This window comes from Podarcis melisellensis, assembly GCF_964234715.1.
Source record: "Podarcis melisellensis genome assembly, chromosome: 13".
Classification (NCBI taxonomy): domain Eukaryota; kingdom Metazoa; phylum Chordata; class Lepidosauria; order Squamata; family Lacertidae; genus Podarcis; species Podarcis melisellensis.
The window spans coordinates 2,983,664-2,998,634 of NC_138545.1; the positions used below are offsets into that span (position 1 = coordinate 2,983,664).

Here is a 14,971-nt window from a genome sequence, read left to right on the forward strand (position 1 = left end):
GAAAAAGTGAGTCTTATAGAGCAAAATAGGGCTGTGCACTGGTTTGGTAGGAAGAGGAGCTCTAACCTCAGGACTAGGGGTGGGAGGCCAGAAAAACCAACTACAGCCCCCCTTTGTCCACTGCTGAGGGTCAGGCAACCTCTCATCTATGGCCCCCATGGTAATGGAATCTGTTATAGAATCATAGAGTTGGAAGAGACCACCAGGGCCATCGAGTCCAACCCCCTGCCAAGCAGGAAACCCTATCAGAGCACTCCTGACATATGGTTGTCAAGCCTCTGCTTAAAGACCTCCAAAGAAGGAGACTCCACCACACTCCTTGGCAGCAAATTCCACTGTCAAACAGCTCTTACTGTCAGGAAGTTCTTCCTAATGTTTAGGTGGAATCTTCTTTCTTGTAGTTTGGATCCATTGCTCCGTGTCCGCTTCTCTGGAGCAGCAGAAAACAACCTTTCTCCCTCCTCTCTGTGACATCCTTTTATATATTTGAACATGGCGATCATATCACCCCTGTTTGATTCAGGACCAGATCCTGGCCAGCTATTCTCCAGGTAAGTGCCATGAACAGCCGTAGAAACTAACAAATTACATTGTCTATTTATAAATCTCAGGATTCCCCACCCCCCCCAATTCCTGGGCAATGCTGGGCACTTTCCGATAGTCTACTACAGGGAATATTTTTGTTGCTTTGTCTTTTTGCTACGCACTGGCTGCCTCTTAAGATTTGATTGGCCTCCGCCTATCCTGGGAGACAACAGAGGAGGACTTAACCAAATTTCTCATGACTGTTCCTGAGATCAAAGACCAGGTTTTTTTTTAATCTGTGTTTGGATGCAACTGGACGCCATTTAGATGGCAGAGAGAAATTCGAAATGGGAGTCTCCTTCTGGCAATTTCTGCAGCCAAGCTAATCTCTTGCTCTGCTTTTCCTCTGGGAAAAGTGAGAGGGGGTCTTGTCGTCCGGGCAGCCCAAGACCTCCAGACACACTGCCTGGTCTTGTGCCCTGGCAGAGCGAACTTTTCAAAGCTTCACTGATTCTAACCACCAACTCTGAAACTGCACTGATTTCTTAGATCGCTTGAGCGACACCTGGTACGGTACCTGCTGCTTAAGAATATAGGGAAGAAGTTGCCTTATTACTCAGACAACTGGTCCATCTAAGCTCAGTAAGATTTACTCCTAGGGAAAGCAGCAGTGTTTCTCAGACTTGGGTATGGACTACGACTCCCATCATCCCTGACCGCTGGTCCTGCTAGCTAGGGATGATGGGAGTTGTAGTCCAACTAAGTGGTGTGAGGTGAGTATATTCTCGAGAATGAGAATATTCTCTGCTAGAAAATCCTCCGGAGAATATTCTCCACAAACTATAAATTCTAATGTGAGAACCAGTTTTACAACCCACATTAAAAAAAAAACTAGTAAACAAAAAGTCAAGCTGTAATAAAAATTTAGACCTTCTATGAGCCTACTGTAATAATATTTCAAGTTTAATGCTGTAATATTGTCTTCAAATTTAGGCCTACAACCACAGTTTTAGAACTACTTAAGTATTTGCAGTAGGCCCACTGTGCTATGTTTCCCATGTAATGCTACAATTTTTGTGCTCTTTTATATAGCCGGTGCGGGGACGCGGTGGGTAAAACCTCAGCGCCTAGGGCTTGCCGATCGCATGGTCGGCGGTTCGAATCCCCACAGCGGGGTGAGCTCCGGTCTTTTGGTCCCAGCTCCTGCCCACCGAGCAGTTCGAAAGCACCCTCAAGCGCAAGTAGATAAATAGGTACCGCTTTATAGCGGGAAGGTAAACGGTGTTTCCGTGTGCTGCGCTGGTGCCGGCTCGCCAGAGCTGCTTCGTCACGCTGGCCATGTGACCTGGAAGTGTCTCTGGACAGCACTGGCCCCCGGCCTCTTAAGTGAGATGGGCGCACAACCCTAGAGTCTGACACGACTGGCCCGTACGGGCAGGGGTACCTTTACCTTTATATAGCCGGTACGACTGATATTATGATGGTCATTTCAAATTTAGGCCTATCAAAGAATGTGAATTCACTGCGTTGCCCCATTGAATAGAAGTATCCGTACAGTTTTTGGTTGCCATCTGAACAAATACGTTAACTAATTATATAATTTTCAATGCATTAAAATGAATGTTCTCCTATTTTAACTGAAAATTCTCTAATATTCTCATTAATCGAGAATATTCTGCAAAAGGTTATTCTCAAAAATTTAGCATCACTAAGTCCAACAACTGCGGGAGTTTGAGAAAACTTTACCAGGCCATTTGAGGTGCTACGGATTGAACCTGAAACCTTTGCCATGGAAAGGAAGTTCAGGTGCATTACCACTGAGCCTGTCATCAGCACTCTCCACCTGGTACCTCCCTAAGGAAGAGGAAGGACAACAACACCCCTTCTCCATCGAACTGACCAGGACAGACTGCCACCTGCCTCCCCTTCACCCCATTCACAGGCATCCTGTTGGTCTTCGTAACAATTGCGTAAACAGATGTGCATTGTCTCCTCTGCCGTAGCATCTATCAACACCGCATTTTCCGCTCTATAAGACACACTTTTTTTCTCCTAAAAAGGAAGGGGAAATGTGTGTGCGTCTCATGGAGCGAATGCAGGCTGCGCAGCTATCCCAGAAGCCAGAACAGCGAGAGGGATCGCTGCACAACGCCTCTTGTTCTGATGCCTTCACAGCGATGCACGATGAGGGACGGGCGGGAGACCTTACGGAGCCCCTTCCGTCCCTCATCCTGCTTCGCTGGGAAGCCAGCAGACCAAGAGGCGCTGTGCAGCTCTCCCTCTCGCTCTGCTGGGTTCAGCAGAGCACTGCGGCACCTCTTCACTGAGAGCCAGTGTGGTGTAGTGGTTAAGAGTGGTAGACTCATAATCTGGGGAACCGGGTTCGCATCTCCGCTCCTCCACCTGCAGCTGCTGGGTGACCTTGGACTAGTCACACTTCTCTGAAGTCTCTCAGCCCCACTCACCTCACAGAGTGATTGTTGTGGGGGAGGAAGGGAAAGGAGAATGTTAGCCGCTTTGAGACTCCTTAGGGTAGTGATAAAGCGGGATATCAAATCCAAACTCTTCTTCTTCTTCAGCGAAGCAGGAGGAGTAAAGGAAGGGGCTTCCTAAGGGCTCCCTTCCTTTCCTCCTCCCACTTCGCTGAAGAGTGTTGCTTCGTCTCGCCTGCCTCCTCCGATCTCCCCAGCAGGGACAACACTGCTAGGCAGCCAGTAGATCCAGCTTCCCCAAAGGGGCGGACGGACTGGTGGCCCCTTAGCCTAATCGTCCCTCCTCTTCAACATTTGATTCAGAATATTTTTTCCCTTGTTTTCCTCTTCTAAAAACTAGGTGCGTCTTATGGTGCGAAAAAGACGGTATCTGGTGGAAACAGGGAGCAGAGGGGCAAGCGGCGTTCCCAGAGGCTCACCTAGTGAGCAGCCGGGGCAGGATTTGAACTCGGCACCATCCAGCTCACACCCTTCACCGTGATGCTAGCTCACATTGCGCACAAACACGGTGGAAAGGCACACCAGTTTAAAAAGCCACAGGCAGTTATTTAAAACTGCGGCAGGCCAGGTCTGCCAGGCTTCCCCTACCTTCGGCAGTCATGCCCTGGTGGGAGAGAAGGGACGGGGAAGGCCGACATGCCAAATAAATACACGAATAAACAAGAAACGCAGGATGCTACACATAATCCACACAGCGCTAGCTATTAGCTAGCCCCCACAAACGCCAGGAGGGGTCAAAGGGCAGCGGTTAAACGTGAGCTTTACCTCCGTCTCCATCCAGGCTGTGCTCTGCCTCTCCGCCCTTTCTAGTCCTGGGGGAGACGTGGGCCCCTCCGCCAGGGTACTTGAGCAGGCCGGCGGCTTCCTCCTCCAGCTCGGCGGCTCCGGGGTCCTTGTCAAAGCTGACCCTCTGCAGCTCCACGTACTGAGGGTAGGGCGAGGCGTCGTCCATCAGGGCCCCCAGCAGGCTGAGGCGAGAAGAGGCCGGAGGGGGCGAGGAAGACGACGACGCAGGGAAAGCCCCGTCCAAGTCGTAGTCCAGGTGGGGCTCGGGAGGGCGGGGCTTGAAGCGGGCGGGGCGGGGCCTGCGCTTGGCCCCGCCCCGGCAGTCCTCCTCCCGCAAGGGGCAGCTTTTCTTGTAGAGGGGGAGGTGGTCGTCGTCGGGCTGCGAGCCGGGCGAGAGGGACAGGGACGACCGGGCCCGCTTTGCCCCCACTGCTCCCCCTCCCCGCCGGCGCCCCCTGGAGGCCATCTTGCCCCACAGCTTCCAATGGAAAGCCAGGGAGGAGCTCTTGGCGTAGAGGAGCATGCGGAAGGCCCGCAGGGCACGCCGGCGCTGGCGGCGGAAACAGCGCGACCTTGGCGCCCCCAGAAGCTGTGGGCGCCTCCGGGAGCCGGCTCCTGCGGCCATGTCGAAGGGCCAGGCCCGGCCCCCGCTCCGGGGGACCTTCGCCCTGCCGGCCTTGCTCTGGGCTGGGTGGGAGGGGCCCACGGTGGCCACCTCCCAGCCGGACATGCAGGGAAGGTCCCACCTCCCTTCTTCCTCCTCGCTGGCGGAGGACGAGGGGCTGAAGCCCAGGGGCTGCTTCTTCGCGTAGGCCAGGCGCCGGTTCCCCTCGAAGCAGCCGCCGTGCTTGCGCTCCGGCTCACCCCACTCCTGGGAGGGGCGGCACAGCTTGTCCCGGTGCCCCGTGGGGTCGCGGAGGCTGGGGGACGGGCCTCCCCAATACTTCTCGTCTTGAAACATTTCCTTCATGGTGCCGACGCGGCTGCGGGGGGAGAAAGAGAGAGAGGAAGAGCTGCGTTAGGGTCATGGGAGAAGAGAAGGAGGGGCTTCCACATTGTGAAAACCAGAGGCAACAGGACGCATGGAGATACCAGTATACCTGAAGGAGCTTCTCCACCCCTATCGTTCTGCCCGGACGCTGAGGTCCAGTGCCGAGGGCCTTCTGGCGGTCCCCTCATTGCAAGAAGCAAACCTACAGGGAACCAGGCAGAGGGCCTTCTCGGTGGTGGCGCCCGCCCTGTGGAAAGCCCTTCCATCAGATGTCAAAGAGATAAACAACTACCTGACATTCAGAAGACATCTTAAATTCAGGGAAGTTTTTAATGTATAACATATTGGTGTATTTTTGGTATTTGTGGAAGCCGCCCAGAGTGGCTGGGGAAACCCAGCCAGATGGGCGGGGTACAAATAATAAATTATTATTATTATTATTATGGAGATGGCTGCTTGTTTAGCATAGTGTGCACGACTAGCGTCAGGCACAGGCAGGAGACATTGTACAGAACGCAGAAACAGGTGGACGTAAGACCCAGTTCCTGCCTGGCCCTCCCCGCTTGCCTTCAAGCAACCTTTCCAAATATCTTTGCATCCCTGAAGACTAGACAGTGCTTTAATGCGTTTAAGAAAAACCACAAACGTCAAAGCACGTTGGAAGCTGGGCTGCGTACCTCCTAGACTACCCTTCCTGCACGGGTGGTGGCTGAGTGGTTAAGGCAGTGGACTGGGCTCTGCGAGCGTGGGTTCGAATCCCATCCTGGTGTACCCTGGCAGTTACGTTTTTAGGGCCAGTGTGGTGCTATCGTCAAGAGTGTCAAGACTAGGAGCTGGGAAGGACCAGGGTTCGAATTCCCACTCAGCCATGAAGCTCTCACAAGGTAACTTTGGGGGAGTGGCTGCCTCTCAGCCTAACCTCCCTCACAAGGCTGTTGCAATGATCCAACAGGGATGGGGAGAACAATGTATGCTACCTTCAGCTACTTAGAGAAAAACTTTGTATATAAATGCAATAAATAATGAAAAGTTCAGATAACTCAATGCCCCTTTTCTTCCCTTTCAAAGTAAGGGAGAACGTTTGCCCCTGAAGATATTTGCACAAAGCTATCTGTAAAATGTGACTCCAGTTTGAGCCAGCGTTTGGGAATTTGTTCCTCCATTTTTCTTCTCCTGCATCTCAAGTGGGGGTAGGCCACTGATTCCTGGCTCCTTTTAAACTAGGCTCGCATGTTTCAGGCAGATTAGGAGAAAAGCTTTCCACACACCTGAGACGGCCTGGCATTCCCCTGCCAACTGGACTGCTTGCTCATTATACCTGGCTGGCTTCATTCAGTGTGGGTGTTACATCCCGTGACAGAAAACTCCGCTGCCAAAGAGGGAGCTGAACAAGACGGTCCCTAAACCAGGGCTGGAAGCTCAACTGAACTATCTGAACATGTAGGAGCTAGCAGCAAAATTTGGATAGGCTTCCTGGCTCAATGAACGCCAACCTCCCCCTGCCGCCCCCCCCCCCAGCCTCAGGCAAGGGGGCCACAACCTCATTATTCACTTAATTACAGGTCAGATAAGAGAAAGGACTTCTTCACGTAGCACATACTTAAAACTATGGCACTTGCTCCCACAGGAGGCATTGGTGGCCACAAACCTAGATGGCTTTCAAAGAGGATTGGACAAATTCATGGAAAAGGGTTATGGATGGCTAGTAGCCATGATGCCTCTGCCCTGTCTCCTTCTGAATACCAGCTGCTGGAAACCACTGGAGGAGAGTGTGCTCTGATGCTCGGGTCCTTCTTTTGGGTTTCCCACAGGCATCTGGTTAGCTGCCATGAGGATGCTGGACTAGATATGGTCCTCTCTGGCCTGATTTAGCAGGTGCTTCTTATGCCATGCAAAGGGGGTAGAAGAATACAGGTTCAAGAGGACATTGCAGAAAACCGAGGGTTTGACACAAACCTCAGTTTGCCGAGTGAAGTGTAACTCGGGAAACTGAGGTTAGTGTCAAACCCTCAGTTTTCTGCAAAAGCCAGTACGGTGGTTACATACGCTTCAGGTTACAGACTCCGCTAACCCAGAAATAGTGCTTCAGGTTAAGAACTTTGCTTCAGGATGAGAACAGAAATCATGCTCCGGCGGCGCGGCGGCAGCAGGAGGCCCCATTAGCCAAAGTGGTGCTTCAGGTTAAGAACAGTTTCAGGTTAAGTACGGACCTCCGGAAAGAATTAAGTACTTAACCCAAGGTACCACTGTATAGGAGAGTGTAACTCCATCTCTCTCTCTCTCTCTCTCCTATACTGGCTTTCAATATGGGAATAAGGCTGGGAAGGCAAAGTGCAAAGGGGATAGGAAACCAAATCGCACCATCTTGCCATTTACTTTGACTGGCAGTGCCTTGCTTTGGCGGAGACATCCAGCCACCTGAGAGTCCTTTACCTTCAGATGCTTAAGACACCAGGTTTTCTGAATGCAAAGGGCCAGCTGTCCCACTGTGGTTCCAACTGGAAGGTAGTAAAGTGCCCAACTCAGACCTTTGGGGGCTTCATCCAGCTCAGTACTCTGACTGGCAGCAGTGACATTCCATCATTTTAGGCAGGAGCCTCTCCCAGCCTTACCTCGAGACGCTGCTGGGGATCAAACCTGGGACCTTCACACATGCACTACCCCCGAGCCAATTCCCTTTCCCTCCAGAGGTGTGCACTTTGGCCCAACAACACACAGAAACTCTCCAGAGTTTCCTAAGAACGAAGGAAACACCTGCTGGATCACCTCGCCCAGCACCCTGTTCTCACAGCGGCCGACCAGATAAGAAACCCGCAAGCAGGACGTAACTGCAGTGGCACCCTTCTCCCCTACAGCAGTTTCCAGAAACAGCATTCAGAAGCATCGCGGCCTCCCGACTATGGAGCCGAAGCAGTAGGCCTCCTGCCATCAACATAGTCCTCTCCTCCCGGAGGCTCCTTCCTCCTCTTACCTGGAGACACCGCTGGTGGCTGAACCCAGGACCTCCTGCATGGAGCCACAGAACGGTAGACTTGGAAGGGACCCCCCAGGGTCATCCAGCCCAACCCCCTGCAATGCGTGCAGAGCAGGTGCTCTAACCACTGCCCCGCCATGCCCTCTTCCCCTTCACTGAGCAGCAAGCATATATATATATATATAGAGAGAGAGAGAGAGAGAGGGGTAAAGGGACCCCTGACCATTAGGTCCAGTCGTGGCCGACTCTGGGGTTGCGGCGCTCATCTCGCTTTATTGGCCGAGGGATCCGGCATACAGCTTCCGGGTCATGTGGCCAGCAGGACTAACATGAGGTATGGCTGTAATAATAATAATAATAATAATGGAATAAAAGGTAAAGGGTCCCCTGACCATTAGGTCCAGTCGTGGCCGACTCTGGGGTTGCGGCGCTCATCTCGCTTTACTGGCCGAGGGAGTTGGCGTCCAGCTTCCGGGTCATGTGGCCAGCAGGACTAAGCCGCTTCTGGCGAACGAGAGCAGCGCACGGAAACGCCGTTTACCTTCCCGCCGGAGCGGTACCTATTGATCTACTTGCACTGGTGTGCTTTCAAACTGCTAGGTTGGCAGGAGCAGGGACTGAGCAACGGGAGCTCACTCCGTTTTGGGGATTCGAACCGCCGACCTTCTGATCGGCAAGCCCTCGGCTCTGTGGTCTAACCCACAGCGCCTCCCACATCCCACACACACACACAATACATTTCTTCTCCAGACAAACAGGCCAAGTTGCCCTGCCACCCCCACCCCCTGCCCTCCCTCAGCCCTTTAAGAAGGGGGCGAGTCTGGCAGGGACCTCCTGATTGCCAGGGAATGTAGACTCTGCTGGAGACCCCATAGGGGGTGGGGAGGGGGCGTGGCTGGGAAGCGTGGGTGGGGGGAGCCCAATTCAAAGAGGGGGAGGGGAGGGGGCGTGGCCGGGGAAGATAACCGGGTGGGTCAACCTGGGCGAGGTGTGGGGCGAGGGGGCAGCCGCAGAGGACGACGGGAAAGGAGGGTTGGGGGGCGAGGAGAGGAGGGTCCCGCGGTGAGGGAAGCCGGCGAGGCCCAGGGGGCGCCTCACCTTGTCCCGCAGCGGGGAGAGAGGCGCGGGACGCGGCAGAGGCCTCTCTCTCACGCCTCGCCTCCCAGCGCCGCCGCCGCCTCCTTCCCTCAGGAGCCGCCGCGGCTGCCGGCGCCGCCCAAAGGCGTCATCAGCCGGCGTCGGGGCGGGGCCACGCCGACGGAGGAGGGCGGGGCGGGGCAACGCCGCGTCACCTCTCCTTGCCCAGCGACGTCACGACGCAAGCCTCAGCATCCGGGCATTTCTGCCTCAGTCCTGGCGTAACGGTTACTTGACGGAGGGGTTGCGGAGTCCCAGCAGCGTCGCGTTCTTTGCACGTCGCCGCTGCCCTGAGGCGGCGGCCCCGACGGGCGCTGTCGGACTACGACTCCCGTCAGCCCTCGCGGCTTGCCGCTGAGGCCGACGGGAGCTGTAGTCCATCAGCCTCTGGAGAACGGGGGGCCCTAAAAGAAAGAAAAAAATATAAATATCAATGCGACAGGAGCGTAACAATCCCACATACGGAGACAATATCTAGTATTCCAGAACCAAGGCCTTCCCCCAGCCCGCTGCCCGCCAGGGGCCTTTCGGACTACAACTCCCGTCAGCCCCTGGGAACCAGCACACCTGCGCTGGCAGGGGCTGTCGGGAATTGTAGTCCAGAATCCTGTGGAAACTATTACACATTATTAATTACATTTGTATACCGCCTTTTAGCTGAGGATCTCAGAGTTAGGGTTCACAGCATTAAAAAGTTAGGGGTGCTGGTGGGGTGAACTACAGTTCCCAGAATTCTTTGGGGGGAAAGACTTGGAGACCAGGGTGGCCCCTGGCAATGTTGTTGCCAGAGAACTGGCCATTGTGTACATGTTGTTTAGTCGTGTCTGCCTCTTTGTGACCCCCTGGACCAGAGCACGCCAGGCACTCCTGTCTTCCACTGCCTCCCGCAGTTGGGTCAAACTCATGCTGGTAGCTTCAAGAACACTGTCCCCCCATCTCGTCCTCTGTCGTCCCCTTCTCCTTGTGCCCTCCTCCATCTTTCCCAACATCAGGGTCTTTTCCAGGGAGTCTTCTCTTCTCACGAGGTGGCCAAAGTCTTGGAGCCTCAGCTTCAGGATCTGTCCCTCCAGTGAGCACTCAGGGCTGATTTCCTTCAGAATGGAGAGGTTTGATCTTCTTGGAGTCCATGGGACTCTCAAGAGTCTCCTCCAGCACCAGAATTCAAAAGCATCCATTCTTCGGAGATCAGCCTTCTTGATGGTCCAGCTCTCACTTCCACACATCACTACTGGGAAAACCAGAGCTTTTACTATACGGACCTTTGTCGGCAAGGTGGTGTCTCTGCTTTTTAAGATGCTGTCTAGGTTTGTCATCGCCTTTCTCCCAAGAAGCAGGCGTCTTTTAATTTTGTGGCTGCTGTCACCATCTGCAGTGATCATGGAGCCCAAGAAAGTAAAATCTCTCACTGCCTCCATTTCTTCCCCTTCTATTTGCCAGGAGGTGATGGGACCAGTGGCCATGATCTTCGTTTTTTTGATGTTGAGCTTCAGACCATATTTTGCGCTCTCCTCTTTCACCCTCATTAAAAGGTTCTTTAATTAGAGGTGAATGCCATTGTGTAAACTCACCTCTAATTCTAAGATGTCAAAACAAAATAAACTATCAAAATACACAGGGCAGGTGCACATACGTATGTTGTTTGTTTGTTTGTTTGTTTGTGTGTGTTTGTTCCTCTGCGCTCCCATCGCTGAGCCCTGGAGACGGAAGTTAATTGGGAGAGGGTGTGATAGGAATTTTGAGGTCTTAGATATTCAGTGTTCATAAGTGTACCAACCAAGCACATACACAGATCAGCACAGGAGGACTGACCTGGAACCATTTTGATTCCCAAACTGAGCAAATGTTTTCTCTGCAAGGTCAAAGTGGGAAACCTCCCATTGTCTCTTTCCTCACAAATCCTGTCTTAAGGGCACATTTAAGATATGAATAGGGTGTGAGCCTGTGACCTGGCCCAGGAACTAAGTATTTATCACTACAAAAGACTGGCCAGGCAATCCAATCAAGTGACCATTAACAGGTAACCTGGCAGACAGGAGATAAACAAGGACAGGAGAAAAACATTCAAATTTCTGCTGTAGACTGCCTTTTTTGTGATGTAGGTGTGATGTATCTGAGGGGTGGTCTTAGGTTACACCCCTTCTGTGATGTATGTATGATGTTTCTGGGGGTGGTCTTGATCTACAGGGTGGCAATTTCCAAAATCTTTATAAGGCCTTGCAGACCATTGTTTGGGGTTCCTCCTCCCTGCTGCGTGTGGTGAGTGAGGACCCTGTTGCCACAGATCAATAAAGATCAGGCTTACTAGCTGCTTTGCTTCTCAATATTTTCTGGTTGGCCTCTGTTATTCTTTCCTACCAATAGGGAACCTATGTAAGGACTCTGTATGGGCTCTTGGATACCCCATAAGGGAGAAGGGCATTTTTTGTTTACAACAAGGGTCAGACATCCCATAGTCTGTGCTACCATTTTCCAGGTTTGCGCTGTGATGGAGCTTGCAGGCTTGAAATGAATGAGGTGGAGAGAAGGTTGCTGGAGCATCCTTATCCTGAGATTTCAGGGCCCAAACCTGAGACCTTGGGGCAGCCCCCAAGGTCCCCTTTACCCTCATCTATGTAGATGTTTGCACCCAACAGAGTTGTAGTGCTCTGGGCAGTGCTATGACCTCTGCCTCCTGGGATGAGGTTGGGTATTGCTTAACTCCCACCACTAAGCCCTAGAGACGGGGGTTAATTGGGAGAGGGGAGGAGGAATCAGAGGAGAGCAGACCCCCCCAAAAAAGGAGAAAATGGTAAGCTGTGAGGGAAGCAAAAGGATACAGACTGTGATCATTACATCAAAGGCTTAATTAAAATTATAGTGACCACTCTTTGGTGTTGAGAATAACACACCCAATGGCAGGCTGTTTGGCATTCCACAAAATGAGGCTCATTATAGAGCCTGCAGTTATTTGTTTCCTATATTTATATTCTGCCTGCTTGGTCCCAGGGCAGCAAGTGACAAGTGATGAAACAACAAAAACATATTTTAAAAACCATTTCCAATACAGATTTAGCCTGGGAGAGCCCAAATCCTGCTGCTTGCTTAGACTCCCACTGTAGCCTTATGAGGCTTTGCCCTCGGGTGGGAAAAATATTGCGCCCGGGAAAAGGAGATAGGAGTCAACAGACACTCAAGGAATAGTTTCGGAGAAAAAGCTTTTATTTCTACCATCCACGAACTGGTAGAAGGAGCAAGTGTGATAGTTCACAAAAACATGCACGAGTTCACAGTCATGTGCACAGAGTATATATTCCCCTTCTAGTTCCCTCCCCTTTCTCCTCCCTCAGGAGTCCTGCCTCGAGTTCCCCTGAGCATGTACAGAAAGTTGTCTTGGGACTATTGTGGACTCTTGGCACCCTTTCCCAGGAAAGGGGGAATGAGAGTAGTTCAGCATGTCCAAAGATAATAATAATAATAATTTATTATTTATACCCTGCCCATCTGGCTGGGCCTCTCCAGCCACTCTGGGCGGCTTCCATAGAAACCAAAAATACAGTAAAATATCACACGTTAAAAACTTCCCTGAACAGGGCTGCCTTAAGATGTCTTCTGAATGTCAGGTAGTTGTTTATCGCTTTGACATCTGCTGGAAGGGCGTTCCACAGGGAGGGCGCCACTACTGAGAAGGCCCTCTGCCTGGTTCCCTGTAACTTCACTTCTCGCAGGGAGGGAACCGCCAGAAGGCCCTCAGAGCTGGACCTCAGCGTCCGGGCAGAACGATGGGCGTGGAGACGCTCCTTCAGGTATACTGGACCGAGGCCGTTTAGGGCTTTAAAGGTCAGCACCAACACTTTGAATTGTGCTCGGAAACGCACTGGGAGCCAATGTAGGTCTTTCAAGACCGGTGTTATATGGTCTCGGTGGCCGCTCCCAGTCACCAGTCTAGCTGCCGCATTCTGGATTAGTTGTAGTTTCTGAGTCACCTTCAAAGGTAGCCCCACGTAGAGCGCATGGCAGTAGTCCAAGCGGGAGATAAGCAGGGCATGCACCACTCTGGCGAGACAGTCCGCAGGCAGATAGGGTCTCATCCTGCGTACCAGGTGGAGCTGGTAAACAGCTGCCCTGGACACAGAATTGACCTGCACCTCCATGGACAGCTGCGAGTCCAAAATGACTCCCAGGCTGCACACCTGGTCCTTCAGGGGCACAGTTGCCCCATTCAGGACCAGGGAGTCCTCCACACCTGCCCGCCTCCTGTCCCCCAAACACAGTACTTCTGTCTTGTCAGGATTCAGCCTCAATCTGTTAGCCGCCATCCATCCTCCAACCACCTCCAGGCACTCACACAGGACCTTCACCGCCCTCACTGGTTCTGATTTAAAAGAGAGGTAGAGCTGGGTATCATCCGCATACTGATGAACACCTAGCTCGCAACTAAAGATGTCGCAACTAGAGTGAGATAAGAGTCAGTTCTCAGGCTTGCTCTGACAGAGTCTATTCATTAGCTTTTTGAAGCCTTCGTGTGCTGATAAAAGTAACGGTTTGCCTTGCAACAGCAGAGCAAATGAGCAGATGCTTAGCTAATGCCTTTTAACTGAGAAAATGAAAAGCTTTGAGCCTGCTTTAGGGGGGGCGTGACTTTGGGCATAGGTGGGGTCACCTGTCCTCACCTTCACCATCTTCCCCAGTGTGTGAGGACCTGGTCTGCGCTTAATACCTTACACCAAAGCAAGGGGAGGAAGGAGTGACCTTCGGCCCTGATCCGTTCCGTAGTGTTCGTGGAGATGAAAGCGAAAATCCTGGAAAGGGAAGCAACTTCCTTATTGCACAATGGTCCAGGTTTGTTGCACAAGCTCTGCCAATCAACCACGATGGCAAAATCTGAATTTGTTGGCGTAGGATTGAAAATAGCAACAGTCATGGCCAAGTGGGTGATGTGTGGCAGCAAGTCGCTTTGACTGCCTTAATGTTTCATAACTTGGGCGGAAGTCTTCGACGCTGCTCCCCTCCTCTTGCTCGTAAACGGGTTTGCGATTCTATTATTTTCTGAATAATGCTGACTCCGTGAAGAGGAAGTGGTTAAGAAGGGTTAGAACAGCATCTTCTTATTTCTTAGAAGTTGTTTTTCAGGCCACGTTCGTACATTTAAAGTGCTTTGATTCCAATCTAAGAGTCCTGGGAGCCGTGGTTGGTTTGTTGTTGTTGTTGTTTAGTCGTGTCCAACTCTTTGTGACCCCCTGGACCAGAGCACACCAGGCCCTCCTGTCTTCCACTGCCTCCCGCAGTTTGGTCAAACTCATGCTGGTCCCTTCGAGAACACTGTCCCACCATCTCGTCCACCGTCGTCCCCTTCTCCTTGCACCCTCCATCTTTCCCAACATCAGGGTCTTTTCCAGGGAGTCTTCTCTTCTCATGAGGTGGCCAAAGTCTTGGAGCCTCAGCTTCAGGATCTGTCCTTCCAGTGAGCACTCAGGGCTGATTTCCTTCAGAATGGAGAGGTTGGATCTTCTTGCAGTCCATGGGACTCCCGTGGTTGGTTAGGAGGTCCCTATTCCACACACCAGTGGCATAGCGTGGGGGGTGCAGGGGGGCCCGGCTGCACCGGGTGTAACATCTGGGGGTTAGGGGGCGCAAATCCACGGGCTAGGGGGCGCAAATCCACGGGTTAGGGGGCACAAATTACTTGCCTTGCCCCGGGTGCTGACAACCCACGCTACGCCACACACAGAGATACAATTCTCCTAGCGGTTACAAACTCAAGACCCCTCAATCTTTTTCACATGCATTGCTGGCAAGCCAAGTGCCCCCTACTGTTGTAAATAGAAAAGTTCAGCATCACCCCCCAGTGCCAGATTTAAGTATAAGCTAAACAAGCTATAGCTTAGGCCCCCACTCTCTTGGGGCCCCCCAAAAAAGTAAGGGGGGAAAACTGGATGCAAATTTCCAAAATATAAGATAAAAAACAAACAAAACCTACATACAGCAGCAGTGTTTCATGTTGTGTGGGCTCCTATGATGTAAGTCATGGGCCCCGCCTGCTAGCCTGCTCCGTAAAATATCACTGGTTTACTCCTTTCTATATATAGG

General features: G+C 52.2%; 1 protein-coding gene and 1 long non-coding RNA gene across 3 annotated transcripts in view; one reads left to right on the forward strand and one right to left on the reverse strand.

Annotated features, from left to right (window-relative positions):
- The window catches only part of SENP3 (SUMO specific peptidase 3), a 35,178-nt gene extending 26,192 nt beyond the window's left edge, over positions 1-8,986 (reverse strand). The window contains exons 1-2 of the mRNA XM_081886808.1: positions 8,867-8,986; positions 3,783-4,786 (exon numbers count right to left, since the gene is read on the reverse strand). Coding sequence (XP_081742934.1) covers positions 3,783-4,773 — 991 coding nt within the window. The 5' untranslated portion in view covers positions 4,774-4,786; positions 8,867-8,986. The remainder of the gene's footprint in view (positions 1-3,782; positions 4,787-8,866) is intronic.
- LOC309355947 overlaps positions 1-14,971 on the forward strand; it is a 116,527-nt gene that overhangs the window by 47,232 nt on the left and 54,324 nt on the right. Inside the window, exon 1 of one of the 2 annotated variants that reach the window (XR_014162658.1) lies at positions 975-1,278. The exons of the other annotated variant lie outside the window; for it this stretch is intronic. This is a non-coding gene — a long non-coding RNA (uncharacterized lncRNA). Of the gene's footprint in view, positions 1-974; positions 1,279-14,971 lie in introns of those variants that run through there. 2 annotated transcript variants of the gene reach the window in all.